Source organism: Spermophilus citellus (genome assembly GCF_964194105.1).
Source record: "Spermophilus citellus genome assembly, chromosome: 5".
NCBI lineage: Eukaryota > Metazoa > Chordata > Mammalia > Rodentia > Sciuridae > Spermophilus > Spermophilus citellus.
Genome location: NC_138186.1, coordinates 80,242,279 through 80,261,544, shown reverse-complemented (window position 1 = coordinate 80,261,544; position 19,266 = coordinate 80,242,279). Strand labels below are relative to the sequence as shown.

General features: G+C 32.0%; 1 protein-coding gene across 1 annotated transcript in view; it reads right to left on the bottom strand.

Moving 5' to 3' along the window:
• ADGRB3 (adhesion G protein-coupled receptor B3) overlaps positions 1 to 19,266 on the bottom strand; it is a 696,487-nt gene that overhangs the window by 289,737 nt on the left and 387,484 nt on the right. Inside the window, exons 14-16 of the mRNA XM_081296489.1 lie at positions 18,990 to 19,139; positions 18,190 to 18,265; positions 4,573 to 4,675 (exon numbers count right to left, since the gene is read on the bottom strand). Of these exons, the coding sequence (XP_081152615.1) occupies positions 4,573 to 4,675; positions 18,190 to 18,265; positions 18,990 to 19,139 (329 nt within the window). The remainder of the gene's footprint in view (positions 1 to 4,572; positions 4,676 to 18,189; positions 18,266 to 18,989; positions 19,140 to 19,266) is intronic.

Sequence of the window (19,266 nt, the reverse complement as noted above, 5' to 3'; positions counted from 1 at the left end):
TCACACAGGAGTTCCTTTTGACATGTAATACGCATGTAACATCACTTTTGACATGTAATATACTAAAGTCCTTTTGAACACGTAATATATTCACATGTTCTGAGAGTTGTTAGTATGTGGACATCTGTAAGGGGCTATTATTCTGCATACCATAGAGAGGCTGATTAACTATAGCCTGTGAACTAACTTTGACCTGCCACTTATATTTGTAAAGAAAATTTTACTGGGATAAAGCCACTTCTATATGTTTATATACTGTCTCTGGCTGCTTTTACTTGCAAGAGATAGTTGAGGACATGTGACAAATTATTAGGCTCTGATGCCTAAAATATTTACTATTTGACTGTTTACTGGAAAAATTTGTCAACACCTACTCCTATGACTGCACAATTATTTGAAAGTCTTTTTGGAGAATATCAGTTATGTAAAATGAATAAAAATAAACCAAATTTGAAAGGTGAGGAGATGCTTACTCAGTTTAGGAATTTATGATAAAACACACAAAAATGTAGCTAGAAAATAACTTCCATCTCAATTTCATCTGTTAGCAGAGCCATCAATCTCCTTGTCTAGTTAGCATTTCAAGACTCCCATAAAAATCACCAAGAGTAGTAAGTAGGAAAACCAGAAAGCTCTACCAAATGGACAAAAGCTAGGGCACAAAAGTAATTTAAAAAACAAAGGATTGCTAATAATACCCCTTTGTAAAAATTATTGATGCATAGACTGGACTTTTAAAGTTTTGCCAAATGATTTTTAAACCTTTAAGCTTTTAGAATTTGATGTTCATGAAAACACTTCCTGATGAATGCTGGGATTTCTTCATATCATTTCTCATGCTTCTCTAATAGTAGCAAGAAATACACTCTCCACTCTGTTTTCCTCCATGATTTACACAGGCTGTGGATCATGATTAATTTTAGTTCACATACAAAAGTCAAATTTCTTAATTGGTTAGTTTGATCCTGTTAGTATGTAAGCAAATAAGACAAAGAAAACAAAACTCACAAGTGCAAAATTCCCATGAGATTTTTTGTGTGCACATGATCAGTTTGAGAAATACAAATAAATCTGATGGGTTTTTCCTCAACCCTGAAAGACAGGAGTAACACCCTACTTAGACCATTAGAGTTGCTTCACAGAGGGGAATTTTTTAAAAAAGGGCAAGTTTAGACTACAGGCCAGCGTAGTTTACTCCATCTTTCCACTCAAAATGGAACTATGCAGAAGAACTCTTATTAGAAAAAAATAATGCATTTTCAGGCTTGCAAAGGTGATAAAGCAGAAGATAACTAAAATTCATTTATTTTCTATTATTTTAGCTCATCTTTAAATATGAGGATGTTATCCATTCTGGAAAGACACAGTAGGTCCAGACTTGTCAGACACAGGGCATCCTCACTGCGTGTGTGTGTGTGTGTGTGTGTGTGTGTGTGTGTACATACAGAGCTTTCCTATTATACTTAGTTCTCAATAACTATGTTCAAAAAATTATTAACTTTCCATATGTGTTGTAGATTCTACCTATTGATAATTTTAAGTGTTACTCTGGAAAACCCTTCATTAATATGAAATGCAAAATTCTTTTCCTAGAAAAAGTAATATTTCTTAAAAGCAAATGATTGCTATGACTAAGCATGAAGCATCAGAAATCCAGAGTCTATATGGTCTTGACAATGAAGACATAAGATTGAGAACCTGAAGTAAGAATAGTGTCTTACTCATTAATGACTTAAAACCTGGTTAAAACTGCAACTAGCTTTGCTAACTGCAATTTGGAACTGCAGGGTTCTATATATTTCTTATTCCTACCATTTCCCAAGGGCTTTATTATATTTAACATACTATAAAATCTATTTGATAAAAAGCTTTTTAGAAAAAAACATATTTCATTTAGAAAATGTTAACAGGCTTTCCCCTAGACTCACTATATAACTTTTAATTCCCACTTTTCCTTTTCTTCACATAGAAAATCCTATGAAACAGATGTAGTTTGTAAGCTGTTATTTTTTCCTAAGCTCAGAAAAGTATGGAAAATAGTTTTATTATAAGAAAATAGGTGAAAGTAGACATATTTATTATTAGAGACACATCATATCCAATTACAAAGGCAATGAATATAGATAAAAATTGAGCTTGTTTCCATCAATTTCAATCCTCATGTTTTAGCTAAGATTGCTATCTTTCAGTGTAGGCTTTTTTAGTGACCACTTCAATGAAATCAAACTAATATTAGTATATAGAAAATATCTTTTTAAGACTGGTAATAAATATTAAGATGTCCAAAAGAGTCAGTCCCATATTCCTTACTTCAGTGAACAATACAGTGTTTTTGAAAATCTAATTTGGTTAAGAATATAATTGCAGATGAAATTATCATTAGAAATTAAAATGGTAAAGCATAAAGAGCTGTCTATGCTGTATAGGTGGTGTCATTTAAAATCCAGGAGATCCCAGCAAAGCTCCTTGTGTGGCTGGAGTTGCAGTGGCCTCTGAGCACAGGTGGCCTTTGAGCACAGGTGTGGAGCAGCACTGCAGGTGAGGGGGAATTGAACTAAGAGCACTTTCATTTTTTCTTTCTCCAGCAGAAACTTTTTTTCTTCCTCTTGTTTCCTCATTCCGTTTTGTAAGGTATTTGTCTATATATTTTTTAAAAAAAATCTGGGTCTTTTAGAGTAGAGAGAATATTCTTTTGGTGGCTGATCAATTCACTTACTCAAAATATTAAGACAGAATTCATCCGAAGTGCCTTATGATCATTATCTCCTCCTTCTTATATGCTGACTTTCACTCCACTCCAGTGTCTAGTTGGTGCTTAATAAAATCTGCTGATTGTACATTTGTTTCCCATATTTGAAAAATAATGTTTAGTACATGGTTTACCTCTTTTATAAATTGGCTGTCAAAATATATTACCAAAAGATAAAAGTTTGAGTCCAAGTTTAGATGTTTTCTTTACAAATAGTTTTCTTGAATTAAAGTAGAAACTATTGCATCAATACTATTTTTGAGGTTACTATTTTTCAAGTTATATAAAATTCAAACATTTTTCCTCTAACATGGTTTCAAATTCTAAATAATGTTTTCATCTTTATTTAGGAAAGTCCTACAAATATTCACTTATAGAAAATTTTTCTGCATAAAGAACAAGGCCTATGTTCTGACACTGTATTACTTTAATTTTGTAATTCTATAATTTTCATAGGAAACTAAATATCTCTTACTATTTTGCACCAATTCTTGTAACTGTAGAAACATTTCATGACAATAAAAACAGGCAAAGTGATAGACATTTTCATAGACAATCTTGAACACACAAATAAGCTCCTTATTCAAAAGCACATGTTTAAATGTTCAAATGCGTCTCCCAATTTTTAGGAGAGTAATGAGATTAGAGCTATAGGAAGGTATGAGGAAGTAGATATTAAAGAAATAAAACATTCTTTAGATTAGAAACAACCAGTATGGTCACATTTTGGCAAAAGTAGCAAAAGACCTAATTTTTCAAATATTAATTGTGATATTTGAAAGTTATTAAGGGAAGATTTGCAGTTTTCATTAAACAGCCTAGGAAGCCTGAGGCAGCTTAGCAAAAAGCATTTCACGGGGAAGATGATTATCATTTTCTATGAAACTAAGGCTAATTTCTTGAGGAAATCAGAAATTATACAATGGCAGAAATTACACAAGTTTTGTAGCCCAAAGGATGTGAGTATGAATTCTATTATGTCATTCTCTAATTATATAAACTTGGGGAAATGGCTTAATCACTTTTTGCTTCTTTTTTTAATATTAAAGTCAACTTGATAAAAACATTTCAAGAAATAATAAAAATATGTATGCATACAAGATAAGATTGATTAACTTTAATACAGGAAGTATGAAAGTATTATGAGGAGATCTTGATAAGAATTACCTTCCTTGTCCTTACCCATTAATCATTTAAGTATTTAAAGTGAATGTATAAATGATAAAAAAATTAATTTCAATATAGAACTGAGCATGATTTAAAGCATTTCAGTTGCAGTTGAATGGACTTAAGGAAAGGTGCTTGTCATTCTGGGATGATGGAAGATTGAAATTTAGACCAGTGGAGCACTCAGGAAGTTATAAAGCCCCTTCCCCAATGCTGGACTTAAATGTTGAAACCTGCTGCCCGACTCACTCCACCTTCCCAAGTCAACTGATCTCCTTTGTGCTAATTTTATAAGTTCTGTTGCTGCATGTAACTCAAATCCATGAATTTATGTGCCAGTGTTTCCTATCACACAGTGAACTAAGCTTTTGTTCACATTCTTATTCCCCAGGTCTAGCATAGAGTTCGATAAAGATGTATGCACAGAAAAATAATTTTTTAACTATTATCTTGGATAAATTGAAGAGTGCTTTATCAGAAACAAAAACATAGAACAATATAGTGTCCTGTTTATATGTGATCATAACAAATGAATACATTTCCAACTATTAAAGCTTAAAAAACGTCTTCTGACACTATTGGTTCAAGGAATTATTGTTGATCTTCTTTAAAGGATAATTCTGAAAGCAACTGAATGCCAAGTAGATAGTACTTACATTAGCCAAATGAGCTAGCTCTATCTCCAGAAACGAGTCAGTTGTTTTGGGTTCAGGCCTTATTGTGACCACGATGATTTTGGAATTAACAACAGTATAATTTCTGAAACAGAATAATTATGATTAAAAGAAGAAAGGGTGAAAACTATAATTCATACAGCTCAATATCTGTTGGGATGACATTAAATACATGCTAAGTTGAAACATAGATATGATGTTATTCATGGAAAGACAGTCAATTTACTGTTATAAACGAACTCTATCTGAACCTAGAAAATTTGGGGAAAAAGAACCATTTTACCATTTTAGATACAGAAAAGATGAAAAAACATCACTACTGACAAGCTTCCAATTACTTAAACCTGATTCACCCAGAAGAGCGATGGACTGTGAACTCACACCTTCAGGCAATCTTTGAATGAACAGAATTCATTATCTCAAGGAGGATCTAGCAGTTTTATTCTTCAGGAGACCAAATTCTCTTCTTTCAAAGTGCTGTCCTGGCAGTTTTTGGATTCTCCCAAAATGCATTAAGATGAAAATTTGGAATTTGGAACAACGTGAGAGCAAGCAGCCTTTAAATAAGTGTTGTTGCAAATTCTCACTCCCATTCATTTCAGCAAATATTTACAGGCTGCTGCTTAATCTCAATGTCCTCAAAGAAACATACATGTTTTTTGAAATACCATACCAAGTGCAGTTCATTCACAAAAAAATTAAAGTGATTTTATATGGAATCACATAACTGAACCAAATTTTCCTAGTTCTTAAAAATTTTCATTTAAAATTTATAAAATGCTATAGATCACCCATTGTTTAAAGATTGAAAAACTTGATTGTACTTTTATACATACACACACAAAAATTAAGTATATTCATCCCTCTTTGAAGATGTGAAATAATCATCTGCTCTTTCAAAGGACTGATACTATTTGGGGAGATTAGTAGCACGTAAACACCACAACAATCAAAACAGATAACCAATTCCTTGCACTAAATAATTTCCTTGATCTCCTTTGACTTGGTCCCCTCCTCTCCATGATCCCAGAAACCATGGACAGGCTGTCATTATGAATTGACCCTTTCTAGCATTTCATTTCAATAGAATCATATACTACACTGTTTTTTACTTAGTTCAACTCAGCATAATATTTTTGAGATTCATACTTTTTGGTTCTTTTTTATGGCTAAGTAATATTCCATAGAATGTACCACATTGTGCAAATTATAATAAATTGATGGAATAAATTTATTCCATCAGCACATATATACATATATAAATAAATATATATAAATAAATGTACAAATTGTGCATATATAAATAAATGTACATATATAAATAAATGTACAAATTGTGGATGTACCACAATTTATTTATATATTTATCAATTAAATGAACTTTGGGCTACTTTGGTTTTTAACTTTTATGAATAGTCCTGTATGGCTATTATAAATAATTGTCATACACACTCTGTGAGGACATTTATTTTTATGTGTCTTGGGTAAATTCTGGGAGTGAAATTGTTTGGTCTTATGATAAAAGCATGTTTAAACTTACAAAACACACTTTTTAAAAAACAGGCATATCATCAAAGTACTGTAGTTTTAATGTGGTAGAGTAGAAGTTATATTGAACCTCATATTCATTATGATGATGTTTCCTCTAATGGACTCATATTTGACACAAAATATAACTTTCTAGAAAATTATGCTGAACTATTCCACAATTTGGAATTTACTGTATTTAGTAGTAGAGGAACTGGAAGCATACTTGGAGTGGAACAACATTTTTAACCCAGTTTCTCATATATTTAGTCAAATAACAAATTCAAACACAAGAAAGTGTGTACCAAATAGTAAACAGGGAAAAATCCATAAGTCATGAATATATTTTCCTTTTCTTGCAATGCAAGTGGTTACAAACAGATAGCCATTTAGCTGTCCTTGGTTTCATTTAATGTTAAATCAGTCCCATAAACTATGTTGAGAAAAATGTAACACTAAGCTCTAAATATCAAGTTACTTTTGCCAAATTATCTTGTCTGTGAGTAAAATTAATCAGGAAACCAGATGGAATAAATGGAATTAACAAAGCTGGAAGGCCATCCTGGGTGATTGATCATATTAGCAGAGTTGACAGGCCTCTTGGAGAATGACAAGATGTCTACAGCAAGAGTTCAGGGAATGTCTGTGTTACCACCAGAAAAATTTTGCAGGTTTCTCCCAAAGAAAAAATCGTGCATTGAACACACAGATGCTAATTCTTTATTCAGGTTAGCCTGAGTATGTTTGAATTCTTGTTTGGTTATATAAAACTAAAATATTGACACACCACTCAAATTCCATCTACACCTTTACTCTGGTTCTGTTTAAAATCTTTTTTTTTCCCCTTGCTATAAATGAAACCCAGTGACTGACAATTTTAATTAATGTTAGGTAATTTTATAGTAAAAAGGTATTTGTATTATTTTTCAAGTTACATAAATGGATAAATTACTGGAAAACGTAAGCACATGTATTCTATTTAAGAATTTGCAATTATGTTAAGATACTTATGAACTTCTTTGTGTGTTCTGGGAATATGGGGAGTTTTGGCACTGAGCAGTGGGGAGCCCTATGTAGAGTACTATATGGGGTCAGGTTCATCAGTTACTCAACAACTGGCCTGTTGGAGAAGGTCCCTAGTATATGTCATGGTTTTGCTAGTTGTGTTGTAATTAGTTAGAATTTAATAGGGAAAGTATACATGACAATCTATTTATGCATTCAGGTGTACTTATCTGATTTGTATAGGTACCCCTTACCTTTTGCCACAGCACAGTAACATATACCAAATTCTATCACAGCACCCATTGGTTCTATACATGTCTTTTTCCACAAGGGTAAACTCTTAAGAGTGGTGAGAACGGGGTCTACATTTATGCATACTCATTTGCCTTATGCTTGGCACATTTTAGTGTTCAAAACATGTTTGAATGTTTTATTAAATACAAACACATTCTGAACAAAATATAGAAATTTTTACCATGTTGGCTTAATATGTAATGCCAATATCATGGTATTGAAATTTATATTATGCAGTGGCTCCCTTTTTCTAAAAAAAAAGTGTATACTGTACAAAATTTCTTCAATTTATTCCATCAATTTATTATAATTTGCATAAGTGAATATCTGGCTTCTGATATGCCATGTCAGGCTTTGTGATCTACTAATGCTTCCTGGCTGCGTATGCGTTTATATTCACAGCTAGGAAAGCAGATCTTATAGCCAAATGGATTTCATGACTAAAGTAATAAAATTCTTCCCTGTCCTTGAGATTTGTTCTACTTGATATCTAAAACATTTAAAAATGTGTAAAGTCATCCATTGAAAGGAGATTCAACTGATTCTGCATAGTCTTTGCAATCTTAAGATGTTTAGGGCACACAAACCATATATCAAAGAGAATTAATAAATGATTAAAATTTCAAAGCAGCTGACTATAAGAGACTTACTTTAGCTATACCAACATACATAAAGCGAAGGTTTGGAAAAATATTTCATGTAAATGGTAACTGAAAGAGTAGGGTTGGGCTATACTTAGTCATAATAGAAGTTAGGTCAAAAACTGTCACAAAGGATTAAAAAAAATAATGTAATGATAAAATGATCAATTTGCCAGGAAGATGTACCAATCTAAGTGTATAAGCACACAAATATATGAAGAAAACACTGACAAATTAAAGTGAGAAATAAATAATAATCCTAGATTTCAACTCTTTCAATAATGCATAGATCAATTAAACAGAAGATTAAAAAAGAAAATGGGCCATGAATAGCACTGTAGAAGGACCTAACATACCTACATACAATGACAGCAGAATACAGTTTCTTCTCAAGGACACACTGGATATTCTCCAGAGTATATCACCCATAAAAATAGTCTTATTAAACTGAAGATGACTGAAATTATAACAAGTATCTTTTTTAAATACAGTAGAACAACACTAGAAACCAACAGCAAAAGGAAAACAGGATATTTTGCAAATATATGAAAGTTAACACAACTCTTGACCAAGTTATGTGTTGAGAAAGAAATCACAGATATCAAAAAATGCCTTGCTACAAATGAAGGTAAAACTACAACATACCAAGCTTAAGAGGTGCAGCAAAAGCAGTACTAAGATAAAGGCCAAAATGTAAAACCTAAAAATAATAAAACCCCTACACACACACACACATACACACACAAAAATAAATAAATAAATAAAATAAAAAGGGAAAAAAAAAAGGTTCATGACATTGGATTTGACAATTACTTGACAATGACACCAAGAATATATGAAATAAAAGATAAGACAAATGAATTATATTGAACTTAAAAAAATCTTTGTTCAGAAAAGAAAATAATAGCGTAAAAGACTAACTTAGAGAATGAGAGAAAATATATTTAAGCCACATATCTGATAATGGGTCACATCCAGAATACAAAAACAACTCTTATAATTCAACAGTAGCCCAAACCCTCAAATAATCTGATTAAAATATGGACAAAATATTTGAATAGTTATTTCTACAAAGAAGTTATACAGATGGGCAACAAGCACATGAAAAAATATTCAATATCACTAATCGTCAGAGAAATTCAAATCAAAACCACAATATATATCATCTCACAACCATTAGGATAGTTACTATTAAAAACGGAAAACAAAATAACAAGTGTTGGTAAGAATTTGAATTCATGTATAATGTTGATGATGATGTAAAATGTTGCAGACTTTTTGGAGTACAGTATTGGAAGTTTCTGAAAAGAAGTAAAAAGTAGAATTACCAGATGATTCAATAATCCCACTTCTGGGTATATATTCAAAATAAATAAAATTAAGACCCTCGAGAAATATTTGCATGCCTGTTCATCAAGTATTATCCATAATTGCCAAAAGTTGGTATATATATAAAGAATATTCAGCCTTGGATAGAAGGAAATCTGGTCACATGCTACCACATGGACAAACCTGAAGGACATCATGCTTGTTGAAATAAATGAATTACAAAACAAAAAGGACAAATGCTACATGATTCCACGAATATGAGATCTAGGGTGGTTGAACACTTACAAAAAGAAAGTAGATGGTGGTGGCCAAGGGCTGGAGGGAGTGGAGAATAAAAGTTGTTTTTTAGTGGAATAGCACTTCAATTTGGCAAGGTGAAAAAGTTCTAGACAACTGTTACACAAGTGTACATAGATAATTACTGTACTGCACACTTAAAAATAGTCAAGATGGTAAGTTCTGTTGTGTTTTTACCATAATAAAAAAAGTGTAATGTGATATTCCAGGAAAAATTTTAGTGGAGGAAACAGCAGAATTAGGGGCACATATAAAGGGTAGCCACATAAAATATGTAAAACTATGCTTATGGTTTAATGAAAGTTATTAAAATTTCTGCAATATTTTTCCATTTTTAGATGTATCATTCATATAGCTTCAAAATTAAGTATTTTCATAATTGCTTTAAATGACATCCCCAATTTAAATGAAGCAAAAATAAAATTGATGATTTCAAATATTCTGGGAACTGGGGGACTTCATCAAAATCTTTAAGAAAAATATATTCATTTTGGAAATCCATAAGCAAAAAAATGAAATTAAACCCCTACCTCTCACTGTGTACAGAACTCAACTCAAAGTAGATTAAGGACCTAGGAATTCAACCAGAGACCTTGTGCTCAATGGAAGAAAAAGTAGGCCCAAATCTCCATCATGTTGGATTAGGCCCCAAATTCCTTAATAAGACTCCTATAGTGCAAGAATTAAAGCCAAGAATAAATAAATGGGATGGATTCAAATTAAAAAGCTTCTTCTCAGCAAAAGAAACAATCAGTGAGGTGAATAGAGAGCCTACAGAATGGGAGCAAACCTTTATTACAAGCACATCAGATGGGGCACTAATCTCTAGGATATATAAAGCACTTAAAAATCTTAACACCAAAAAAACAAATAATCCAATCAATAAATGGGCCAAGGAACTGAACAGACCCTTCTCAGAAGAAGATATACAATCAATCAACAAATATATGAAAAAATGTTCAACATCTTTAGCAATTAGAGAAAAGCATATCAAAACCACTCTAAGATTTCATCTCACTCCAGTCAGAATGGTAGCTATTATGAATACAAACAAAAATAAGTGTTGGCAAGGATGTGGGGAAAAGGCACACTCAAACTTTGCTGGTGGGACTGAAAATTGGTGCAGCCAATATAAAAAACAGTATGGAGAATCCTTGGAAAACTGGGAATGGAACCACCATTTGACCCAGCTATTCCTCTCCTTGATCTATACCCAAAGGACTTAAAAACAGAATACTACAGGGACACAGCTACATCAATGTTTATGGCAGTACAATTCACAATAGCTAAACTGTGGAACCAACCTAGATGCCCTTCAGTAGATGAATGGATAAAGAAAACGTGGTATATATACACAATTGAATATTATTCAGCATTAAAAGAGAATAAAATCATGGCATTTGTAGGTAAATGAACGGAGCTGAAGAATATAATGCTAAGTGAAATAAGTCAATCCCAAAGGCCAAATGCTGAATGATTTATCTGATTTAAGGATGCTGATCCATAATATGCTGGGTGAGGGGAGGGAGGGATGGGAGGATTAAATGCACTCTAGATAGGGTAAAGGGAAAAGGGAGGGAGGGCAATGGAGGGAGGATATGGGTAGGAAAGATATTGGAATGCGATGGTCAGTATTACCCTTAGTACATGTATGAAGACATGAAGGATGTGACTCTACTTTGTGTACATCCAGAGATATGAAAAATTATGCTCTATATGTCTAATATGAATTTTAATGCATTCTGTTGTCCTATATAACAAAATTAAAAATAAGAAAAATATACTCATTTTAAAACTAAAATTCCCTCATGGCTACTGAAAAGTAAGGTTTAGATACTTTGACCTTTGAAACTAATTAGAATTAGTTTAGTTTTTTAACATACAGCACTTAAAATCACTGGCTTGCCAAGTGATCACAGATGTATTTTCCCTTTTAAAAGGTATGGCCAAGGGGCTGGAGTTGTAGCTCTGTGGTAGAGCACTTGCCTTGTACATGTGGGGCACTGCATTTGATTCCCAGCACCACATATAAATAAGCAAATAAGATAAAGGTCCATCAACAACTAAAAAAAAAAATTGCAAAAAAGGTATGGCCAAATTAAGCCCAGATTTTTGTTAATTATGCTCTTCCTATGTAATATTTTATACTACTTTCATGCCAATTTGCTATCACTGTGCACAATTTTAATTCATAATATCTTTATGATAGGGAACTCTAGAATACAGATTGCCGTACAATTACAGTATTTTTTATTTTACTGAGAAAAAAGAAGGAAGTTTCAAAGTTTAGGTCCTGAAAGTAAAGAACAAATGTTCTTGAGAATGCTGACTGCTCAGGTTGAAGGTTTTCAGTGTGTTCTGGTGTTATTGTTTGTTTCCGAGAGTATTTATTTCATTTTCTTTTTCTATGTGTGTATAATTCCTTTAATATTTGGAACTCAAATGATTAATTTCATAAATATATAAAAAGTTCAGTATCATTTATCTTTATTGTTAATGTGCTTGTTAGAATTTCATGTGATTTTGCATATTGAAATTTGTTAGTTTTGGGGGGAGGTATATACTGGGGATGGAACTCAGAGGCACTCAACCACTGAGCCACATCCCCAGCCCTATTTTGTATTTAATTTAGAGACAGGGTCTCAATGAGTTGCTTAGTACCTTGCCATTGCTAAGGCTGGCTTTGAACTTGCGATCCTCCTGTCTCAGCCTCTCGAGCCTCTGGGACTACAGGTGTGCACCACCATGCCTGACTGAAATTTGTTACTTTTTCAACGGTAATTTTCCAACTACTTTTGGCTTTATGAATATGTTATAGTTCTTACTTAATCTGTGTTTTTCCTGGCATATTAATACTAGAGTATAATTTTTATGTAATTTTAGTTAGATTCTTCATACTATCTCAAATGCAGGGGTACATGGCAATGTATTTTGTTTGTTTGTTTGTTTTCAGAAAACATGGCTGCATTTTCCATGTGTCTTACCAGGAAAATTACATACTGCTTACCTACTGAGAAGTTTTGTGGTTTTCCAGAGAACTGGAACTGCATTTATTAAATGAATCAGCGAGTGGATTGTTTACAAATATTTCCTGAATTCTTGGCTTCAGTGTGTGTTTGGAAATACTATTCTTTTTCCTTGAGATAAATTTTTGGAGTTAGAGTTGCCATATCAATGATAATCCATTTTTAAGTTTCTTATCATAATCAGGTTGGCCTCCAAAAATGTTATAAAAATGAGTTAAAATTCTCACAGTAGTTTATGGACTTGCCAAGCTGAAGATGTTTGAATTCTTGATGTGAGAGGGCTCTCTGTGCTGGTGTTTCATCTTCTGATCTGGACTGGCTAGCCTTCTTTTGTCAGGCATGTAAGTGGTCATAAGGAGAAGAAAGGTATAAGAAATTTAGGCCTCGAATTTAACAGCCCAGGTTTGGGCTCCCAGGCCAATCTCAGGGGTCCCTGACACGTTCCACTCATGGCCACTTCCATCTGGGCCTTACATGATGCTTTGCAGTAGACTCATGTATATTCACACACTATAAAATAAATGCATGGATTTTATTGCTTAAAGCAATCAATATTAGCAGCACAGAGGCAGTGAGATACAGTGAAAGTCCTGGTTTTGGCAAACAAAGACTTAAGTTGGATTAGAACTCATTTACCTACTAAACATAAAGTCTTAGGCAGGTCACTCAAGCAATAAGGATCATAGATACCTCATCTTTGAAACGAAATTCCAGATGACATTAAATTCTAAAGGATGTTGCACATCACTATCATATAGCTCTATAATTTTTAAGTTTAAAAAATTATTCTGAAGAAGGAAAATATAAGAGGCTGAGAATGGCACCTATTTAGTTAAGACTTGAGTAGAACACGTTTCCTTCAAGGAACAATTTGAATTAATCTCATTTCAAACAGTAAAATAAAAATTTCAGCTTGAATAATAGTTGAATGCATATTAGGCTAATAGAAGAAAAAAAATACCTAAATAAAAAGAGTCAACATGCAAGATTATTTATGCTTTTGTATGAAGAAAAATATTTAAATTATATTTATTTGAAACATTATATTAAGTCCTCCCTCATAGCTCTCCCACGGGAAATTATGCAAAGCATCGTTTTTAAAATGATTATATAACATCATGTAAAAATCAGGGAACCTAACAACAAATCTAATATTGTTTGACGTATGGGGAAACATGCTTCCAAACATTTCAATAGATAATTAGCAAAATGATCACTGAAGAAAATATTTCATAAGAATTTATAAACAATAACTAAAAATAGAAAAAAAATTGTACATTTTTTCATTAAGAAAGACGATTACCCTTTCTTATTGGGCTAAGTTCACACAGACTAATAGAATAAAACAACAGGATATGTGTATTTTATTTCTTTGTTCCTAAGATATTTCCATAGTTTGAACACTAAATGACTGTATGCCTTACTTTAAAAGACTGGCTTAGACATGATATTCTAGCACATAAGATAATTAATTATTCCAGAAAAAAACTCATTGACCCTTTATTATTTAGTAAGCACTGTTCTGGGAGTCTTAAGATTGGAGGAGACTCAAAAGAATTAATATTGTACGGTTAAATTCCACCAGTAAATTTGCTGAGTGACTCTCAAAGAACCATACTTGTCTGTTAAAAGATGTATTCTTTACTTAGCAGATCTGTCACTGGGATACTCACTTTCTGGGAGATGTTTTTTGAAAATTAGAAAAACAATACTGGGAGTGCTTAGTGGTCATATGATTTCTTGTATTAGTTAACAGAAAATAAGTAAACACCAGTGTTTCACCTATAAAGATTATTTAAACTAACATTTTTAAAATTTTTTAAAAATTCTAATTTATTATATATAATAGCAGAATGCATTATAATTCATATTACACATATAGAGCACAATTTTTCATACTTCTGGTTGTATACAAAGTATGTTTACACCATTCGTGTTTTAATACAGGTACTTAGGGTTAAACTAACATTTCAATCCTTAGTCATCTTTTGTCATTATTTCTGGTGGAAGACCTAATATGAATATAGTTTTCTATGGTATCTATATTTACTGAATAACTTTGTAGATAAAAAGTATGTGTGGGTATACCTATTTATGTTTATCTCCGAAAGTATTTTGTTTTTACTTGATACATAATAACTGCATTTATTTATGAGGTACAATGCAAAGTTTTGTAGTGGATATATTGTGTAATGTTTAAATCAGGGTGATTAGCATATTTATAATACCAAACATCATTTTTTTGTGGTGAGAATATTCAAAATTCTTTACTAGTGTTTATGAAATATGTAATATTTTATTGTTACCTATAGTCATGCTACTATGCAATAGAGTACAAGTCTTATTTTTCTTTCTATCTGTAAATTTACATTCACTAAATATTCCTAATTCTTATACAGAGGTTACAAAGGACTTCAAACTCAGAACATGTAGAAAAAGACACACTCATACATTGCTGGTGGGACTGCAAATTGGTGCAGCCAATATGGAAAGCAGTATGGAGATTCCTTGGAAAACTGGGAATGAAACCACCATTTGATCTAGCTATCTCTCTTCTCAGTCTATGTCCAAAGGATTTAAAAACATCATACTGCAGGGACACAGCCACATCAATGTTTATAGCAGCACAATTCACAATAGCTAAAGTGTGGAACCAACCTAGATGCCCTCCACTAGATGAATGGATAAACAAAGTGTGGCATATATACACAGTGGAATATTATTCAGCAATAAAAGAGAATAAAATCATGGCATTTGCAGGTAAATGGAGAGAGTTGGAGAAGATAATGCTAAGTGAAGTTAGCCAATCCCCCCCACAAAAAATGTTTTGGGAGGGGAAGCATGGGAGGACAGATGAACTCTAGATAGGGCAGAGGGGTGGGAGGCAAAGGGAGGGGACAGGGAGTTAGAAATGATGGTGGAATGTGATGGACATAATTATCCAAAGTACATATATGAAGACATGAATTGGTGTGAAAATACTTTATATACAGAGATATGAAAAATTGTGCTCTATATGTGTAATGAGATTTGTAATGCATTCTGCTATCATGTATTTGAAAAATAAAATCAATTAAAAAAAAGGAAATATGAAAAAAGAAATCTCTGATATATATATAGTATATATTTTATATTATGTAATATAGAATATATACTAATATATAATATATAATATACCTGCTAATATGTAAATATGCACTATATAAATTAGTATATAAATATATTAATATTTACTATATATTTATATATTCCATAAATAATATATACTATACATACTATATAGTATATATAATATACATTATATCATATGTTATATATACTATATATTTATATGTTGGATAAACATACATATATATTAATTTATATAGTTATACAAATATATAATTATAATAAATAAATGAATATTTTTATATATTTATGTATTGGTATAAATATATATACTAATGTGTATATATATATATATATATATATATATATATATATATATATATATAGTTTGTTTTGATCTAAGGGCTAGAGACCAAACCTAAAACTTTTTGAAGTTGGGAAGAATATTTAAGTTCAATTTTCACATGAAAAAATGTCAGTGACTTGCCCAAGAGTCTATTGGAATCCCTGTGTGTCTCAGGTGGTATTTGGATAGTTATTCTTCCAGACTATTCTGCTCTATGCATTAAATCATACACAATGGATCCATTAACATATTCATACACTGTAAGTGACACCTATTCCTCCCATGATTTTTAAAAAAATGCAACCAATAATTGAATGTTTCTTTTTTCTTTTTACAGAAAAGACTGATGTCCCTAGATAAATTTCCAATTTCCTTGACTGCATGGATTCATACAATGTGGGATAATTTGACTTCATTTGTGTAAGTGAATGAGTTCTATGATAAACAGAACAAAGCTAATTATGCAACTTTGTTGGATATCTAGAGGGATATCAAAAACATTTCATGTTGAATAATTATTTTGCATTTACTCTTGCCCTCAGGAACAAAGAGTTTATGAGTTTGTGTTACACATAAATGTGCTTTTATTTTAAGTTGAAATGAAGGCCATTGAATTGAATTGTGTGGTGACTGGACAAGTTTATAAAACTCTTGTCATGATACATTGAAATCTTTTAATCAGTCCTGATTTTTAAGACTATGTCTAGTCTAGAACTCTTAAAAATTAAACCTTACATAAATTAATTCCCTATGGAAATAAGGGTCTAGCTTTTTCTTTCCAACACATCTCCTCTTTTTCCTTTTAGAGGGAAGGTAGCATTATAACTATGAAAGATTTTGATCTGTGACTGTATATACCAATGTATTTTAATAAAACCAGTAGCAAAGTTGAGAGTAAACTTATTAATTTTGAAAATATTGTATTAACAAAATGCAACCAAATTCAAATATATCCAAGTTCACAAAGTCCAGTTCCAGCCAGAGGACACTATAGAAAATGTAACTTCCCATGATTGTCTCTATGGCTGAAGGAGAAAAAGGTTTGCATCAATAAGGACTTGGGATGATTCACCTCTTGCATTAATCATGTGCTTCATGCAGAGATTTTTTTCCAAAAGTCATGCCTAGTCATTGTCACTTCCTTGGGGGGCCTTTTGCTGCTGGATGGAACTCTAATTGTTTTTATTTATTAGAGTATGCATTGTAGCACTGGCATAACCATACACATCATTCATATGCTGTCCTCCCTAAAAACTTTGCTTTATTTATGAAAGTGTGGGGAGATATCTCAGCACAACTATGGCTGTGTTTAACCAAAATACAACTTTGTATCAATCCTCCAAAATGAGGTGGTGTGGAGGAAACAGATCATCGTCAGTAATAGTATCACTATCCAAGGAGATGTGAATTTTGTTTTCTGTGAGATTTGGCAAAGTAGACAGACAACAGAACACATAAATGTTAGTTGAATTACTACTTGCTTTTTTAAATGTCTGACAGAAAAGAAATCAATGGATTTCTTCCAAAACTGTTATCTAATTGAACAATAGCATTTTCTCTTAATGTCCCTGTAATTGAAAATATATTTTGAAGCTAACTGAGATCTTGTGCAAATGAAGACTAAAACCATGTTTTCCCAGTCATCCCAGTACTCCTTTAATTTCACGTAAAGTTGATGAACAGTATCATTAAGTACAAATAAAGCAAGAAGACAGATTAATTTTACAATGACCCATTCTATTATAGAGACTTGAGTTCTTTCTTTTCACTCTTTAGTCTTTAGGCAAGTCATGATTAGGTACAAAAAATTGCAGGGCTACAATAAGACACCAAAATTATCTTCCCTAGTTGTTTTGAAATGCATAATATGTTAATAACCTGTTCGCTAAGCTGATATTTTCTATTTCATTTATAAAAAAGCCCTTTGTGTTACCAAGGCTTGTTTGACTATTTTCACAGAATGAACTATAATCACATTTTAGAATAACTTATAAGGTTTGCAACAGTGTGTTAATTTGTAGCTTACCTCAAAGTGGGCAAAATGAGATCTAAGTTTTTGTATAGGACTGCTCCAAGAACAAATACAGATGATTCATCTAATTCTAGAAAGAATAAAATTAAAAATATTAGGAAAACAGCAAGAAAAATACTGTTTTATAAAACTTTAATCTGTTAATACCAAGGGGATTCCAGTACAGCTGTTAAAAAGATGCCGCTAGGTACTGAGAAGTGTTCTAACTCTGCATGGGGCAGTTCGAGCACACACTCTGCATATTAATTACACTACTATAAGACATGTTTTTGGTAGAGGCTGAGACAAGAATCTGCTATAGTTGCATTTAAAAGTTTAAATACCCAATGACCTGGAGAAAAAGGAGCTGATTTTTCTTTTGTAGCATTTAGTTTTAAGATCAAAGTCTCCAAAGCAACAATTAAGACTACAATGTCACTTTTGATGATAGCCATTAATTTTAAAGGCTACTTAAAATGGTCTTAAATATTAATTTTTCCCCCTAAATTTGTTTCTATGTGCCAAAATAATATCTTCTAACCAAAGCAAATTTTAACATGAGGCAGAAGTAGAAATGAGTTTGTATGCATAATGCGATAATTTGTACTTGTACGTTTTCCTCTCACTTTAATGGATCCTTTCCTTCAGTAAATTCAGAGATTTGTAAGCCAAGTGTAAGTTGCCTATATTTACAAAATTAGATTGGAATCATGGTTGTAAATTGTGTCAAAATTGTTTAATGTTTACACCTAGGGTTTCATTAAATGACTTCATCAGAAATGTTTTGTTCAAAACTCAGATTATGTAGTGATTACCTTTTGAAGACACAGGAGTGAAAATACTTTTTGGAATAACTACCCTATCTTCTGAATTTCTTGCCCAGTCAACCATTCCTTTCCGTCCTTTCATTGGGAAGTTGATGTCTGTTAGAACAGAGGCTGCTGGAAGTTTCTGAATGCTAGCCACTATTAAAAAAAAAAAGAAAGAACAGTGTCAAACAGTCTTGCTTTACTTTTTTTTTTTTTTTTTTTAAAGAGAGAGTGAGAGAGGAGAGAGGAGAGAGAGAATTTTTTTTAAAAAAATATTTATTTA